Source organism: Diceros bicornis, chromosome 24 (assembly GCF_020826845.1).
Source record: "Diceros bicornis minor isolate mBicDic1 chromosome 24, mDicBic1.mat.cur, whole genome shotgun sequence".
Taxonomy (NCBI): Eukaryota; Metazoa; Chordata; class Mammalia; order Perissodactyla; family Rhinocerotidae; genus Diceros; species Diceros bicornis.
The window spans coordinates 50184869-50200214 of record NC_080763.1 but is presented as its reverse complement, the minus strand read 5'-3'; the positions used below and the strand labels follow the sequence as shown (position 1 = coordinate 50200214).

Here is a 15346-nt window from a genome sequence, read left to right as displayed (position 1 = left end):
GTCCCCTACTATTATTGTGTTACTGTCTATTTCTCCTTTTATGTCTGTTGATAATTGCTTTATATATTTAGCTGCTCCTACGTTGGCTGCATAGATATTTACTATGTTATATCCTCTTGTTGGATTGTTCCTTTGATCGTTATGTAGTACCTTTCCTTGTCTCTTGTGACAGTTTTTGTTTTAAAGTCTATTTTCTCTGATATGAGTATTGCTACCTCAGCCTTCTTTCCATTGCCATTTGCGTGGAGTATCTTTTTCCGTCCCTTCACTTTCAGTTTGTAAGTGTCTTTAGGTTTGAAGTGTGTCTCTTGTATGCAGCGTATATATGGGTCTTGATTTTTTATCCAATAGCCACTCTATGCCTTTTGATGGGACCATGTAGTCCATTGACATTTAAAGTAGCTATTCATAAGTATGTACCTACTGCCATTTTCTTACTTTTTTCTGGGTGTTTTAGTAGTTCTTCTCCTTCCTTTCTTCTTCTCTTACTCTCTTCCTTTATGGTTTGATGACTTTCTTTATTATTGTGTTTGGGTTCCTTTCTCTTAGTATTTTGTGTATTTATTATAGGTTTCCAGTTTGTGATTACCATGAGGTTCGTATATAATAACATACATATAGAGAAATCTCTGTTAAGTTGATGATCTGATACCTTTAGTTTGGCCTCTTTCTAAAAGTTCTTCTCTTTTACTACCCTCCTCCCACATTTTATGTTTCTGATATCATATCTAACCTCTTCTTTGTGTGTTTTTATCCATTACCCTCTTATCATGGAAATACATAATTTTTTCCTATTTATGGTCTTCTCTTTCCCACTTAAATAAGTCTCTTTAGCATTTCTTGTAGGACTGGTTTCTTGATGATAAACTGCTTTAGGTTTTGCTTCTCTGGGAAACTCTTTATCTCTCCTTTCATTCTGAATGATAACCTTGCTGGGTAGAGTATACTTGTCTGTTGGTTTTTTCCTTTTAGCACTTTAAATATCTTGTACCACTCTCTTCTAGCCTTTGGTTTCTGCTCAGAAGTCAGCAGATAGCCTTAGGGGGTTTCCTTTGTATGTAACTTGTTGTCTTTCTCTTGCAGCTTTTAGGATTCTCTCTTTATCTTTAATTCTGGACCTTTTAATTATGATGTGTCTTGGTGTGGGCCTCTTTGAGTTTATTTTTTTTGGTTCTGTCTGTGCTTCCTGTATCTGGATGTCTGTTTCCTTCCTTAGGCTATGGAAGTTTTCAGCTATAATTTCTTCAAATAGGTTCTCTGCCACTTTGTCTCTCTCTTCTCCTTCTGGGACACCTATAACATGGATGTTAGTGCATTTGATGTTGTCCCAGAGGTCCCTTACACTGTCCTCACTCTTTTTTATTCATTTTTCTTTTATCTGTTCAGCTTGGGTGATTTCCTCTAGTCTTTCATCCAGATCACTGATCCGTTCTTCTGTATCCTTACTCTGCTTTTTAGCGCCTCTAGTGAACTTTTCCTTTCCAGTATTGTATTCTCCATTTCTGATCTATTCTTTTTTATATCTTCCATGTCATGTTGACGTTCTCACTGAGTTCATCTGTTCTTCTCCCAAGATCAGTGAGCACCATTATGACTCTTTTTTGAACTCTCTGTCAGGTAGATTGATCATTTCTGTTTCATTTTCTTCCTTTTCTGAGGTTTTGTCCTGTTCCCTTACTTGGAACATATTCCTGTGCCTCCTCATTTTGCCTCTTTCTCTGTGCTTGTATCTATATTATGTAGGTCAGCTACATCTCCTGATCTTGAAGAAGTGACCTTATGTAAGTGATGTCCTATGAGGCCCAGCCATATGCTTCCCTCTCATCACCAGTTCCAACTGTTCCAGGAGTGTCCCCGTGTGGGCTACATGTGTCCTTCTGTCATGGCATGTTTGCTCTTGCTGTAGGTGCCCAGGGAGGCTCAGCTGTTCCCCTGGCCAGCTGGTTGTTATGCTCAGCTGCGTGTGGTTGTTGTGGACCCTCCAGTCTCTGTATTGGGTGTGGGGAGCCCCAGCACAGTTGGCTGCAAGGTCTAATAGCACTTTCCTGTTGCAGTTTTTCTGTAAAGTGAGTAGGCCCCAAGCATGGCTGGTTGTTAGGCTAAGGGCCTTACAATTGCTATAGGCCTCTGGCCTATAAGGCTCTTGTCAGCACTGTGAGGATTGCAGCTGAGTGGAGCTGGCCACAGGCACAGGAGCACCCAATTGTTTCAGGCTTTGGAAGGTAGGGCCGAACCCCTATGTGGCTGTTTGAGAAGCACAAGTCTTCTGCAGCTGACAAGCCCCACCACCCACGAGGCCACACACATAGTCAACACAGTCCTGCCCCATTTGGACGCTTCAACCCCCTGAAGTGGACCCAGTTGAACCACGGCCGAGGCCCCACATGCTCCGCAAATGCTCCACACACTCTTCCCGCTCCTCATGCATGCCCTGCCCCTCAGAGGTGGACCAACTCTCCAGGCTTCAGAGTATCCAGGCACACAAGTTGCCCGAGGGTTTGTTGTTGGGTGTGGCCAGTACCTAGGGTGGCTGCGTGCCCCAGCTGAGCTGGATTAAATTGGTGTTCTAGTAGGTGGGACAGAGCCTGGGCTAGCAGGCCACAGGGAGATCTCCAATGGCGTCTACCAGCATCTGTGTCAGTATGCCCACAACAGGTCACAACAATAGCCACTGCCAACGTCCCAGTCCCTGGAGAGGTCTCATCTCTCACGGAGATGCACCCAGAGCCTATCAGGTGTGTCTGTATTCACGAAAGGATTGTGATCCTTTCTTTCGGGGGATTTTATGTTGCATTCTGAAACAGGTGAATTTGTTCATAGGCCCTTAAAGAGCCTGCTTAATTTCTTTGTGTTCCAGCTTTTCTGGGGCTATTCCCCGTTGTTGTTAGTAGCCAGCAAAGCAGATATTATGACACTCATCTCGATTGTGCTGGGTCCAAAAAATGCTTATATCAGCAACGCTCCCTGGCTCAGTCGCCCACTCCTCCAGGGAACTCTGAATACCTTTGGATTGCTCCTGGCTGGCCATGAAGCATTGTGGCTTGTGAAGGTGGTGTTTTTTCTCTGCAGAAGGGAACTTCTGCCTCTTCCACCTCAGTCAGGATTGTCATTTCTTGCAGGAGTTCCTCTTATCCAGTTTGCAGTTGTCTCCCAGGGGTAATCTTTCCAAGATTAGTTGTATAGTGGCCTGTGGCTGTGGGAGGAGGTGAGTTCAGAGTCCACCTACAGCGCCACTGTGAAGGGTCCCCTGGGGTATTCCTGTCTTATCTGATGCATGTCCTTCTTCCAAGACGATATGTACCCACACTGTACACCCTGCTTCTTCGGAGTGCTGCCCTCCTTGGTGAAGGGCGTTCTCCTGGGCTAGGGAGTCCTCAGATTGGCTCATATAATGAACTCTCTCCAGCCTTAATTTAAAGATTCATTATGGATTATTTGCGTCAGCATATTGCTGACCAGAAATTATGTAGAGGAATATGCTTCTTAGGCAGTGGCAGTGACATGCAGAGCTTGCAGAGCTAGTGACCAGTTTCCTGCGTCTTCAACTCGAGGGTGGCCTGCCTTAAGTGTGAAAGATGTCAGGGCTGTGTGGGCACCGTGGAGAGGAAGCTGGGCCAGAGGAGCCTGGAGTGTGCTGTGGATTTATCATGATTTCCTCCTGGGAAGGACCAGAGGGCTCTCCCTTCACCAAGGCTGTGGCCAGTGGCATTTCGCAAAGTGGCCACAGCAACATTTCCAGGACCACGGGCTCCTCCATCTGCTGGCCCTGCCCCATGCACGCATGAGGTTCACTTACTTCCCTGGATCCCAGGGCCTGAGTGACCACCTCCAAGGAGACAGGGTCACAGAGGGGCTGCGGCTGAGTCTCGGACAGCATGCCCTAAGGAAACAGGGCTTCTCCTGGGAGTCAGGCCAAGGCACTAAGCAGCAGTCCACTTATGTGAAGGGGAAGTGCTGGGGAGTCCCTGCAGAGAGGCCCTTGGAGACAAAGAAGACCACGGGCGCCCGCCCAGCCCAGGCAACAGACTCCAAGTGGAGCTTTCCATCCCCTCATTGACAAGAGTGGAGCAGAAAGGAGTACCCACCACCCACAGAGCCCTGCACTGCCTGCAGCCTGCAAACTCACCAACAAAATCAGTAGAGTAGCTCTGGAAGCCTCTCCCTGTTTGGTGGCCCACTGCACACCCGTGAACCACTTGACCAGGATTTGGGACCTAGAAATGGGTGCTGCTCAGAAAAACTCCAAACTGTGGAAAGTGGCCTGACGACTTGATGGCAACGGAGGCAGAGGGACCGAGAGGGGAATTTTGGAGGATGTGGTGCAGCTCTGGGGACACCCAAGGCAAAAGTATGCTGCAAACACCAGTGGATGCGAGGGCTGGCTCCGCTCCTACATCTGAGATCACCTCCTGGAAGGTTCGCTTTCTACAGCGTTGGACCCTACTCCCAGCCCACCTGAAGTGGCCACAGACAAGCCCCTGTCCACCAACTACTTGGAAGGAGCCACACCAGGCACCCTGCCAGTCACCTTCCTAGCTGTTGTGGGGTGGATGCCATGTTGTGCCCCAGGGATCCCTAATCCAAGGCCTAATGTGGAAGATACAGTAGGGCCCAGGAGTGCACACGGAGCCGGGGGTGAGCCACGGCACCTGAAGACACGAGACACTGAGGGTCCAGGTCTCCCATACACACACACTCAGCTGGGTCTCGGCTCACACATGGGAGAACAAGGACTGAACGCTGTATCTCAGATGGAGGAAGAGTTTTGGGTCCGAGTGACCACTGTGAACTCTGTCCATACACATAAGACTTCTGTCTGTCCCCCAGAGGACAGCTATGGCCAGGAGAATAGCTTCCCTCTGACACTGGGTGTTGCACCATCCTTCTGTCAGAGATCTGGCCCCGGATGGAGCCCGAGAAGGAAGGAGGGAAGAGCCAGGGACCCAGAGGAAGATGGCTTTCTACTCTGGGGGCCGTCCTGGTGGGTGGACAGGATGAGGCCCTGGGCTGTGCTGTGGGGTGCGAGCAGAACAGCCTGTGTCCACACTGCATGCTGACCCAGGCAGGGAGACGTGCCCTCCAGGATGGGGGGACCAGAGGGCTCAGGTGAGAGGCCCGGATACCCTGCTCTGTGGTGGATCAAGAGCCATAATCCGTGTGGGAGGCAGAGAGCAAAGAACAGCACATGAGGCCAGGCTTCCGGCACTCTCCCCTGGGTCCCAGGCACCCACCTCACCCCACTCCCACACACCCATGTGAGGCAGCCCCCGCAACGTCTGGACTCCCCCCAGGCCCTCTGGGACACAAACCACCTAGAAGAAAAGGGAACTTCAGGAAGCAAGCAGTGACCTCTGGTTTCAGTCCCGTTCTTAGTCTTTGCAGGGCTGTCGGGAGGCATTCACACCTCCGGGAACCGGCTATGAACTCCGAGGAGCAGGGCAGTGGACATGGAGCACGAGCCACGAAGAACCACATGTGCCTGGGGCCAGAGCACATAGGAGGCGGGGGCTCCTCGGAGACCCAGGCTGGGCTGAGGCAGAGCCATACTCAGGACCCCCATCCTCGGTGAGTAGGGTCCCACGGAGGAGGGGGAGGGAGTGGAGTGGGGACAGTGGAACCAGCCACAGGAGCGGAGGGGAGACCAGGACCTCAGGGATGTCACAGAGGGGCTCGAGCAGCTGAGCCAGCACAGGGGAAGGCAGGCTGCCCACAGACTACAGCGCGGACCCAGAGCCCGCACCAGGGAGCCATGGGCAGGCGCATGCCCACGCCAACAGAGCTGGACACACTGGAGGCCGAAGGAGGTCAATCTTAAGGAATGTGATGAGCTGGGAGGCCAGAAACCTGAGGGCTGGATTGGCCAGCTGTGCTGAGTGCAGGGCTGGGCTGGATCTGAGCTTCTGCAGGACAGAAGCCAGGATGGATAGCTAGGTTTGATCCCAGGCACAGGTAGGGGGCTGCCTCAGAGAAAGGGAAGAAGAGGACCCCAGGTGGCCTAAGGGTCCCGTCCAGGCCAATGGAGCTGATTCAAGCCCCAGGGCAGGGTCAGAGGTGGCGGCCATGGGTCCTGGGCTATGGCCAGCGCTGAGGGCAGCAGGTGAGCCGGGAGCACAGCAGGAGGAGCCAGCGTGGGCTCCTGTGTGCTCAGAACTCAGACAGCACAGGGCTGAGCAAGAGCTCAGTGGGCTACGGGAGCAGCGTCAGGAGCTAGTCAGCGAGGGTCAGGAGCAGGAGGCAGGGCTCCAGGGGCTGCGAGCTGGTGGGCACAGGGCAGCTGACCCAGCAACTAGAAGGAGCAAAGTCCCAAGGGGCTTCCAGAAAGGGCTTCCAAGGGTGGCAAGGGGCAAGGAGAGGGTGAGGCCCAGCTGAGGGCAGGAGCTCCTCCAGGAGGGGACCAGGGTAGGGGCTCTGCCAGGGGAGAGATGACCAGAGAGAGGGTGGGCACCTGGTGGCTCCAAGAGGCAAAACCCAGTGCCAGGAAATGAATGAGTCCAGGAAGAGAGTGAACCTGGGCTGAGAGTGCTGGGACAGGCAGGAGGGGCAGAGGCAGCCCTGGGGAGACCCAGCACTCCTGGGCTGAGCTCAGGGATGCGTGGGAGAGTTGATCGCAGGGCAGCAGCGGTAGGGAGCTGCTGCAGACTAGGTGCTCCAGGGACGAAGGGCAGAGAAGCTACAGGGGACAACAGGCAGGTAGGAAGGCATAAGAGGGCAGAAGCTGCCCCAGGAGATCCAGAGGGGCAGGCAGAGTGGCTATAGGAGAGCAGGGGACTGGGAGGGCTGGTGGGGCAGGGGGCTGTCCAGGAGCTCCAGGGGAGCAGGTGGAGCTTAGCGGGTGAGCAGGGGCAGGTGAGAGGGCAGGAGGGGCAGGGAGATGTCCAGGAGCTCTAGGGGAGCAGACAGAGCTTAGCAAGTGAGCAGGGACTGTGTGGTCGGAGGTACAGGGGGCTGCCCAGGAGCCGTTGAGGAGCAGGCAGAGCTTAGCAGGTTAGCAGGGGGCAGAGAGGTCAGGAGGGGCAGAGTCTTGTCCAGGAGCCCTGGGGAGGCAGACAGAGTTTAGCGGACGAGGAGGGAGCCGAGAAGGCAGGCCAGACAGGGGGCTGCCCAGGAGCTCTGGAGGTCAGGCAGAGCTTAGCAGGTTAGCAGGGGGCTGGGAAAGCCGGCGAGACAGGGGGCTGCCCAGGAGCTGTGGAGGAGCAGGTAGAACTTAGCAGGCGAGCAGGGGCAAGTGGGAGAGTAGGAGGGACAGGGCGCTGCCCAGGAGCTCAGGGGACAAGAATCAGTGGGCCTTAAATAAACGGCACCCAGGACAGGCGGAGCTGAGCAGGTACCGGGAGCAGGGACAGCTGGGGCTCAGGGGGCTCAGGTGTCCTCCCTGTGCAGGGAGTAGAGTGAGCTGGTGGAGGGACCCGGTGGGATGGTTAGTTGGGAGGGAGGGGGACCCTGGGATAAAGGTCTCTGGGGCTGATCGGGCACAAGGGCACCCCTAAGGGAATCAGATGTGATGTTATTCTTGGGTTCCAGGGCACCAGCCCTGTTCTGGGGGCTTGTGGGGACAGGGGAGAGTAGGGGTAGACATGCAGAAGCAGTGTGGGGTGGCACAGGACATTGAACCTGGCGAAGGAAGAGCGAGGAGCCCATTTAGGGCCTGATCCTTGGCTGCCAGCCTGGGGAGAGGTTGGCAGGGCCCTGAGGCTGAGCACACAGGAGTCACGGTCACAGGGGACAGGCCTGGCCCGAGTGTGTGGGTAGAGGGTGCACCCTGGCCCACACTGGGGCCTAGAGATGGTGGTACCGAGGGGAGAGGAGGGCCGAGGGCAGTGCACGGCTCCCACCTGAGCTGAGGGGCAGGCTGGCTCGGGAAGGACCACGGCTAGGGGAGGGCTCTGGAGTGAGCAAGGAGCTGGACAGGCCCAAGAGCAGGGATGGCGGTGGGTGGGGGGCTCTGGGAGGGAGGGGCCAGAGGTGAGCTCAGGAAGCCATGCCAGGAGGACCTGAGGAGGGACAGTGGGCCCAGAGGCAGATTTTGGAGCCTGGGCTGGGGGGCCACGTGGACAGGAGAGGAGGAGGAGAAGGAGACTCACAGGGACGGGGTCCAGGACAGGGATGGGGTCCAGGGAAGGGAGAGGGTCCAGGGCTGGGTGAGGGTCCAGGGGAGAGATGGGTCCAGGGCAGGGACGGGGTCCACACAGGTTGGGTACATGGGTCCGTGGTGACTTGGCAGAGTTGACTCAGAAGATACGGGGCCTGGTGAGCAGAGACAGGCCATGACAAGGTCTCTTAGAGGCTGAGGACCCGGGAGCAGACACAGGCAGTGGGGGGCACAGACCCACCACACCCGAAGAGATGTCCATTCACCCCGGGCAGGGCCAGGCTTGGTCGATATGGCAGAGGGCTTGGGGGACCAGCAGAAGCCAGACAGGAGCAGGAGTCTCCAGTCAGGGCTAGACAGAGGGTATGGTCAGGCGGGGCATCAACAGGAAGCTTAAGGAGGGACAGGGGGCAGAGGCCAGGGGGGGGTCTCTAATCCAGGTGGTCACCCAGCACTGACCTAGTGACCAATCCAGAGTCTGTGGCTACAGAGGCACCAGCCCTGGGGCACAGGGAGCCACCTGGGGCATCTAGTCTGCAGGATCTCTGGAAGCGCATGGCACTGGGCTCAGCGTTGCCCCAGGCCTGGGCACCTGACGCTCTGCCAGGACCCTCTGAGGGTGAGGCCCTTGTGGTCACACAGCCTCCTCTCTTGCAGCCTCAACCACAGCCCCAAAGGTGTTCCCTCTGGCCCCCGGCTGTGGGACAACATCTGACTCCACCGTGGCCCTGGGCTGCCTGGTCTCTGGCTACTTCCCAGAGCCGGTGACTGTGTCCTGGAACTCAGGCGCCCTGACCAGCGATGTGCACACCTTCCCATCCGTCCTGCAGTCCTCGGGGCTCTACTCCCTCAGCAGCATGGTGACTGTGCCTGCCAGCAGCTGGCCGAGCAAGACCTACACCTGCAATGTAGCCCACCAGGCCAGCAGCACCAAGGTGGACACAAAAGTCGGTAAGAGGAGGGGCTGCACGGGGGTCGTTGCCTGAGAGACAGGCCCAGGGTCAGCCCTCCTGCCTGGACCCCAGGGCAGCAGGGGAGGCCTCCCAAGCTCAGAGAGGGGTCCTCTGGGCGTTTCAGCCATGCCCAGGGTGGGGGCAGGCTGGACACCCCTAAAGCAGCGCCTGGGCCCACACAGGTGAGCGCTGGGCCCAGACCTGCCAAAACCTGGCCCTGACCTCAGTTCACCCGAAGGCCATCTCCCTCCAGCCCCGGTAACCCCTAGTCTGCTCTCTCTGCAGAGCCCAGACCAAATGAAAAGACTGTCTGCCCTGAGTGTCCCAAATGCCCAGGTGAGTCAGCCCAGCCTCGCCCTCCACCCCCGGGAGGAGGCCCGAGGACAGGCGTGGCCCAAGGGGGTAAAGTCCCCAAGAGGAGGCCAGTCCAGGTGCTGACCACTCCCCCATGCCTCCCCCATAGCTCCTGAACTCCCAGGAGGGCCTTCGGTCTTCATCTTCCCCCCAAAACCCAAAGACACCCTCACGATCTCCGAAACGCCCGAGGTCACGTGCGTGGTGGTGGACGTGAGCCAGGACAACCCCGATGTCCAGTTCACCTGGTACGTGGACAATGAAGAGGTAAACACGGCCGAGTCAAAGCCGAAGGAGGAGCAGTTCAACAGCACCTACCGCGTGGTCAGCGTCCTCCCCGTCCAGCACCAGGATTGGCTCAAGGGAAGGGAGTTCAAGTGTAAGGTCAACAACGGAGCCCTCCCGGCCCCCATTGAGAAGACCATCTCCAAGGCCAAAGGTAGAAGCAGGACAAATGGGGAGAGGGAGGGTCCTGGGGGTAACCCCAGGGAGTAACCACCTGTACTGACTCCTGTTCCCACAGGGCAGGCCAAGGAGCCACAGGTGTATGTCCTGCCCCCAAGCCATGGTGAGCTATCCAGAAACAAGGTCAGTGTGACCTGCCTGGTCAAAGACTTCTACCCACCTGACATCAACATCGAGTGGCAGAGCAACGGGCGGCCAGAGTTGCCGGAGAAGTACAGCACCACCCCGCCCCAGCTGGACGGTGACGGGTCCTACTTCATGTACAGCAAGCTCTCGGTGGAGAAGAACAGGTGGAATCAGGGAGTGAGGTTCGCGTGTGAGGTGATGCACGAGGCTCTCCACAATCACTACACCCAGATATCCATCACCAAGTCTCCGGGTAAATGAGCCACACGCCCGGCGCACCTGAGAGCCCTCCCTCCCTCCCTACAGGCTCTCAGGGTCCCATGAGGAGCCCTCACCCCTCTGTACATAAGCCCCGGGCACCAGCATGAAATAAAGCACCCAGCATGGCCCTGGGACCCTGCAACGCTGTCATGGTTCTTTCTGAGGCAGAGCTCAGGTGCACTGCAGGCGGCGGGGCAGCCAAGCTCTGAGAACACAGTTGTCACCATTAGGGGAGAGAGACTGTCCCACTGAGGCAGGACCCAGAGTTCTGGGCTGCGCAGGCCACCCAGGATGGCTGGAGGGGCTGCCCGAGGAGAGGAAGGGGTTTCACCAGAGGTGGCAGCTCCTCGGGACCTCCCTCCAGCAGCAGCTGCTCAGGGCTGGAGTGTGGCCAGGGAACAGGAGAGGCCCCTCGGAGCCCCTCAGGGAAATGCGTGCACAGGCTGTCCCTCCTCTGTAGGAGCCAAAGCTGTGGGACAGTGGCCCGTCCTTGTCCCCCGGGGTTCCCTGTCCACTGGGATACTTGAGACATCCGCCTGGTGGCTCTGGCCCTCACGGGACACTTCCCTGGCCCATGGTGTGGGGACAGGCTCTCCTTTGCCCTCGGGCACACTGATATCAGGCCACCACCCTCCCTCAGGTGAGCTGGAGCTTCTGGCCTTGTCCTGCCTGGGGCCAAGACTTTCCACTTGTGGGGACACTCACTCCCGGGCCCCAAAGGGGCAGAGGCAGGTGGCCCTGAGTGCCCAGGGCAGGGACCATCCAGGACTCCCATGTGGACACTGAGCCCACACCCACTGAAAACAAGTCCCTCTCACTGAGCAGCGCCAGCCAACACACCACCTCCACGCACACGCACGTGAGCACATGCACACTCCCGCACACACGCAGGCCTTACACACGGGGGCTCACAAAAGGGCAGCCTGCACATTCCCAACAGAGCTTGGAGCCCAGTCTCCTGACCCCTCACCATAAACTTCAGAGGGTCTGCACAGCCTCCAACGCCCCGTGGGCTGCTCAGGCCTCGTCCTCACACTGACCACACTGACCAGCTCTGACAATCAGCCCTCCTCTTCCCCGGGGCTCATACACCCCTACCCTGACACACAGAAATCCCCCCACACCCAGCTTGTGCCCAGCACTCCCACCACTCATGCACTGGGGACACATACAACCCTATCTTGGCCCTTCCCTGGGACAGGGTCCCCACTGTGGACAGGCTCTGCTGACCCTCCGCCCTCTGGGCATGGTCCCCGGGAGAGACGAGGTGGGGCCTGAGCCTCCTTGGGTCAGGGCACCTTCTCCCCAGAGGGCCCCAAGCACAAGGCAGCACAGGATACAGGGCTGTCACTCACTAGCCAGGCTGAGAGCTGGGTCAGGGGGATCAGCCGAGTCCTGGGGTCCCAGTTGGAGGAATGGGGGAGCTGAGACCAGTGCCCAGAGACTGACCTGAGGGCCCTGCTGGCCCAGCTCAGTCGGGGGCTTCCACCTGCCCCACCCACCCTGCCCCAGAGGGAATCACCCCCCACATCACCACCGACGCTGTGCCAGGCCCCCTCGGGCAGGCACAGCACTGACCACCCCTTCCCTGTCCAGAGATGGTCCTGGACCAGAGCTGTGCTGAGACACAGGACGGGGATCTGGACGGGCTGTGGACCACCATCTCCATCTTCATCACGCTCTTCCTGCTCAGTGTGTGCTACAGCGCCACCGTCACCCTCTTCAAGGTGGGCCAGGCCCTCCCCACATCATCCCCTTGCCGTCACCATGATGTCCCCACACTCTCCTCACCATGTCACCTCACTGTCCCCACCATGTTTCCACACTTTCCCACACTGTCCCCTTGTTGCTCCTTCACTGTCCCCTCAGTGTCCCTTCACTGTCCCCTTACTGTCCTCATACTGTACCCACACTGTCCCATTGCTGTCCTCTGTCTCCACACTGTCCCATCACCATCCCCAGTGTCCCCTTGCTGTCCACTGTCTCATTACTGTCCTATCACTGTCTCCTCACTGTCCCTTCAATGTCCACTCATTGTCCCATCGCTGGGCCCACACTATCTCTTTGCTGTCCCCTCACTGTACACTTGCTGTCACCTCCGTGTCCTATCATTATCAATCACTGTCCCCTCACTGTCCCCTCGCTGTCCCCTCGTGTACCCTCGCTGTTGCCATCCTGTCCCCCTCCTGTGCCCTTACTGTCCCTTCTCTGTCCCTTGATTGCCCAACTCTGTCCCATCTACCCTATCTTCTCAGTGTCCTGTCTGTCCCCTCACTATCCTCAGCATGTCCCCATGTCGTCCCCACATGGAACCCCCACTGTCAGATGGCCCAGATTGCAGGGAGGTCAGACCCCAGCGGGAGGCTGGTGTTGGGGTCCAGGCCATTCTCACCCCCTCGCCCGCCCGCTGCAGGTGAAGTGGATCTTCTCCTCGGTGGTGGAGCTGAAGCGGACCATCGTCCCCGACTACAGGAACATGATTGGGCAGGGGGCCTAGGGCCACTCTTCCTGGGCGGGCATCCTGGGCTGGTCCAGACTTTGGACAGGATCTGGTCCATCTGTTCTTGCTGCTCAGCCTGCCACCCAGACCTGCTCCTCTGCCTTCTGACCTTGCCAGACTTGGACCTCACTGCCCCCTTTGGCCTGCAGTGTGCCTTCTGACCTCACAGCCACCACAGGCTGTATCCTGACCCCTGACCCCCGTTGGAGAACCAAGTGGACGGCAGATGTAACCCTGAGCTGAGATGATGGACACCCACCAGTCCCTCCGCAGCAGCCACCAAGAAACACCAGGGCCATGTGGACGCCCTCGGGGTCCGCATGTGCAGTCACCCTGGAGGAGGTGGAGGGCCGACATGCCCATGTCCATCTGGGCCTGGACGGGTCTTCACGCAAACTGCATCCATGCCAAGGTCGAGGACGCAGGCTTCCAGAGAGGAGACGCATGGTTTCAGATCCTTGAGTAGGAACATCTGCTGCCAAGGCCAGGAGGACACAGGGCCATCATCCACCAACAGGGAAGCTTCTAGACATGCCCCTAACCGTCACTCGGATCGTCTCCACCCAGGGAGACTGCTCAGAGGAGGGCCTGGGCTATGGCCGCTGCAGGAGCCAGGGTGTGTGGGGGCAGCACCACAAGTCGAGGGGTGATCATCCAGCCCAATGGGCCTCCCAGAGAGGGCCTGCTGACCAGGTCCCCAAGAGGACAGGATGTGGCCTTGGTGGACAGAGGTGGAGGGGTGCCAGAAGAGCAGGGCCCCAGGTACAGTCACCCCAACCTACTGCCGACAGGGCCTGAGTCACGGTTGACAGGAACTCTGGTAGCTCCATGGCCCAGGGGTGAGAGAGATCAACAAGGAGAGAACCCACGGCCTTGGGGAACTGGCCAAGCTTAGAACCCCAGCCTGGCCAGCCCCAGAACCGATTCCCCCCTCAGGTCTCTGAGCGAATGGCAAGTTGCCATCTCTAGACGGTAAGGACAGGGATGTGCACAGGAAGGAGAGGCGGACACCCCACCAACTACAGGGGGACAACGCGCAGAGATATTGCTGAAAGGAAAGGACACGGTCGTAGCTTGGTTAGTTTTTTCCCTTCTTTTTAACTTTCTGAAACCCATTATTCTTTACTGTTTCTTTTATTTTAAACAACAATAAAACGTCCTTAAAAATTCCACACCTCACTATGTTGATGAACCTGGTGAAATCCACAACCTAGCCTAGTCGCGCATCAGGGGCTCCCTCCACACCCTCACAGCTCCAGAACCTTATAGCTCATCCTCCCCTCCTCCCCTCAGCTCTCCTCCAGCCCCTGGGGTCCCATGAGTGAGGAAGGCGGCCCAGAAACAGGGCAATGACGAGGGGCGAGGTGGCTGATGGGGCCTGGTGGGGAGCAGGACCAGCCTGGGGCCCAGGGGCAGGAGGAGCTTCCAGCACTGGCCATGGCCAGAAGCAAGACCCCTGGGCTGGCTGTGTATGAGTCAACACAGCTGCTGCAACGACCAGCCTGGGCGGCCTGAACAATAGACATTTGTTCTTTCACACGTCTGGAGGCTGCACTTTCCAGAGCAGGTGTCAGCAGAGTGGGGTTCTGCTGAGGCCTCTCTGCTGGCTGTGTAGATGGCCTCTTCTCGCGATGTCCTCACACAGTCCTCCCTCTGCGAGTGTCTGTGCCCTGATCCCTTTTCTTATAGCACACCAGTCACACTAGATTAGGGCCCAGCCTACTGACCTCATTTTAACTAATTACCTCTTGAAAGACCCTATATCCAAATATGGCCACAATCTAAGTGCCTGGGGATCACCACTTCAAGAATTGAATCCGTGGGACAAAATTCAACCCAAAACAGGGGAGTTAGGTACAGGAACACACACACACAATGCCCTGTCCCCGTGAACAATGCCAATACCCCATGTCAGGGTGTTGACACCCTGAGTACCTCACGCTGCCCCTACCCCCAACCTTTGCCCATGTTGTTCCCTTCTCTTAGTGTTCCTTCCCTCTACACACTCAGCACATCCAACACATCCTTCTCTTAGCTCAGAGCTCCATGCCTCCTCCTCTGTCAGTCTTCCCTAATGCACCCAGCAGAATGCACCCACCCACCACCAGCCTATGTCTGTGCTAGCCTCTCCGACTCAGTAGCCACCTGCGTCCGTCTCCCCAGACGTGAAGTACATGATCCTGCAAACAGTGACGTAAGGACACTGTGATAAGTGCTGTGAGGGGAAAGTGTAGGGCTGTGAGGCCACACAACAGAAGGGGCTGAGGGAAGCTGTCCTGGGGGAGTACCCTGACCCAGAGCCCTGGAGGAACGAGGTGGCCGGCCTCCCTCAGGTCTCCTCCTCAACACCTGGTCTCCTGACCCTGCCCCAGTCACAGAACTTCCTCAACCCAGGATAAGTGGAGCCATGGGGAGGAGACATTTAAGACATGTTAAAGGACAGGTTTTAGCATGGTGATCACGACTCTCATATAGACAGATGATGAACACATTTCAAAGACTTTATTAAACTCATCAATTAAGGGATTATAACCAGTTCAAACTAGAATTGAAAGTCCCTCACTGATATAGTGGAATCAAGAATGCTAAAAAGAGTTT

General features: G+C 56.8%; 1 long non-coding RNA gene and 1 gene segment (V, D, J or C); both read left to right on the top strand.

Moving 5' to 3' along the window:
- The window catches only part of LOC131421166 (immunoglobulin heavy constant gamma 4-like), a 39809-nt gene extending 26760 nt beyond the window's left edge, over positions 1-13049 (top strand). Inside the window, 1 exon segment of the C gene segment in view lies at positions 12662-13049. Coding sequence covers positions 12662-12745 — 84 coding nt within the window.
- LOC131421174 (uncharacterized) lies at positions 5358-8905 on the top strand. The gene is made up of 2 exons (XR_009223776.1): positions 5358-5565; positions 8747-8905. It is a non-coding gene; the product is annotated as an uncharacterized LOC131421174 (long non-coding RNA).
- Positions 13050-15346: the final 2297 nt, after the last annotated feature.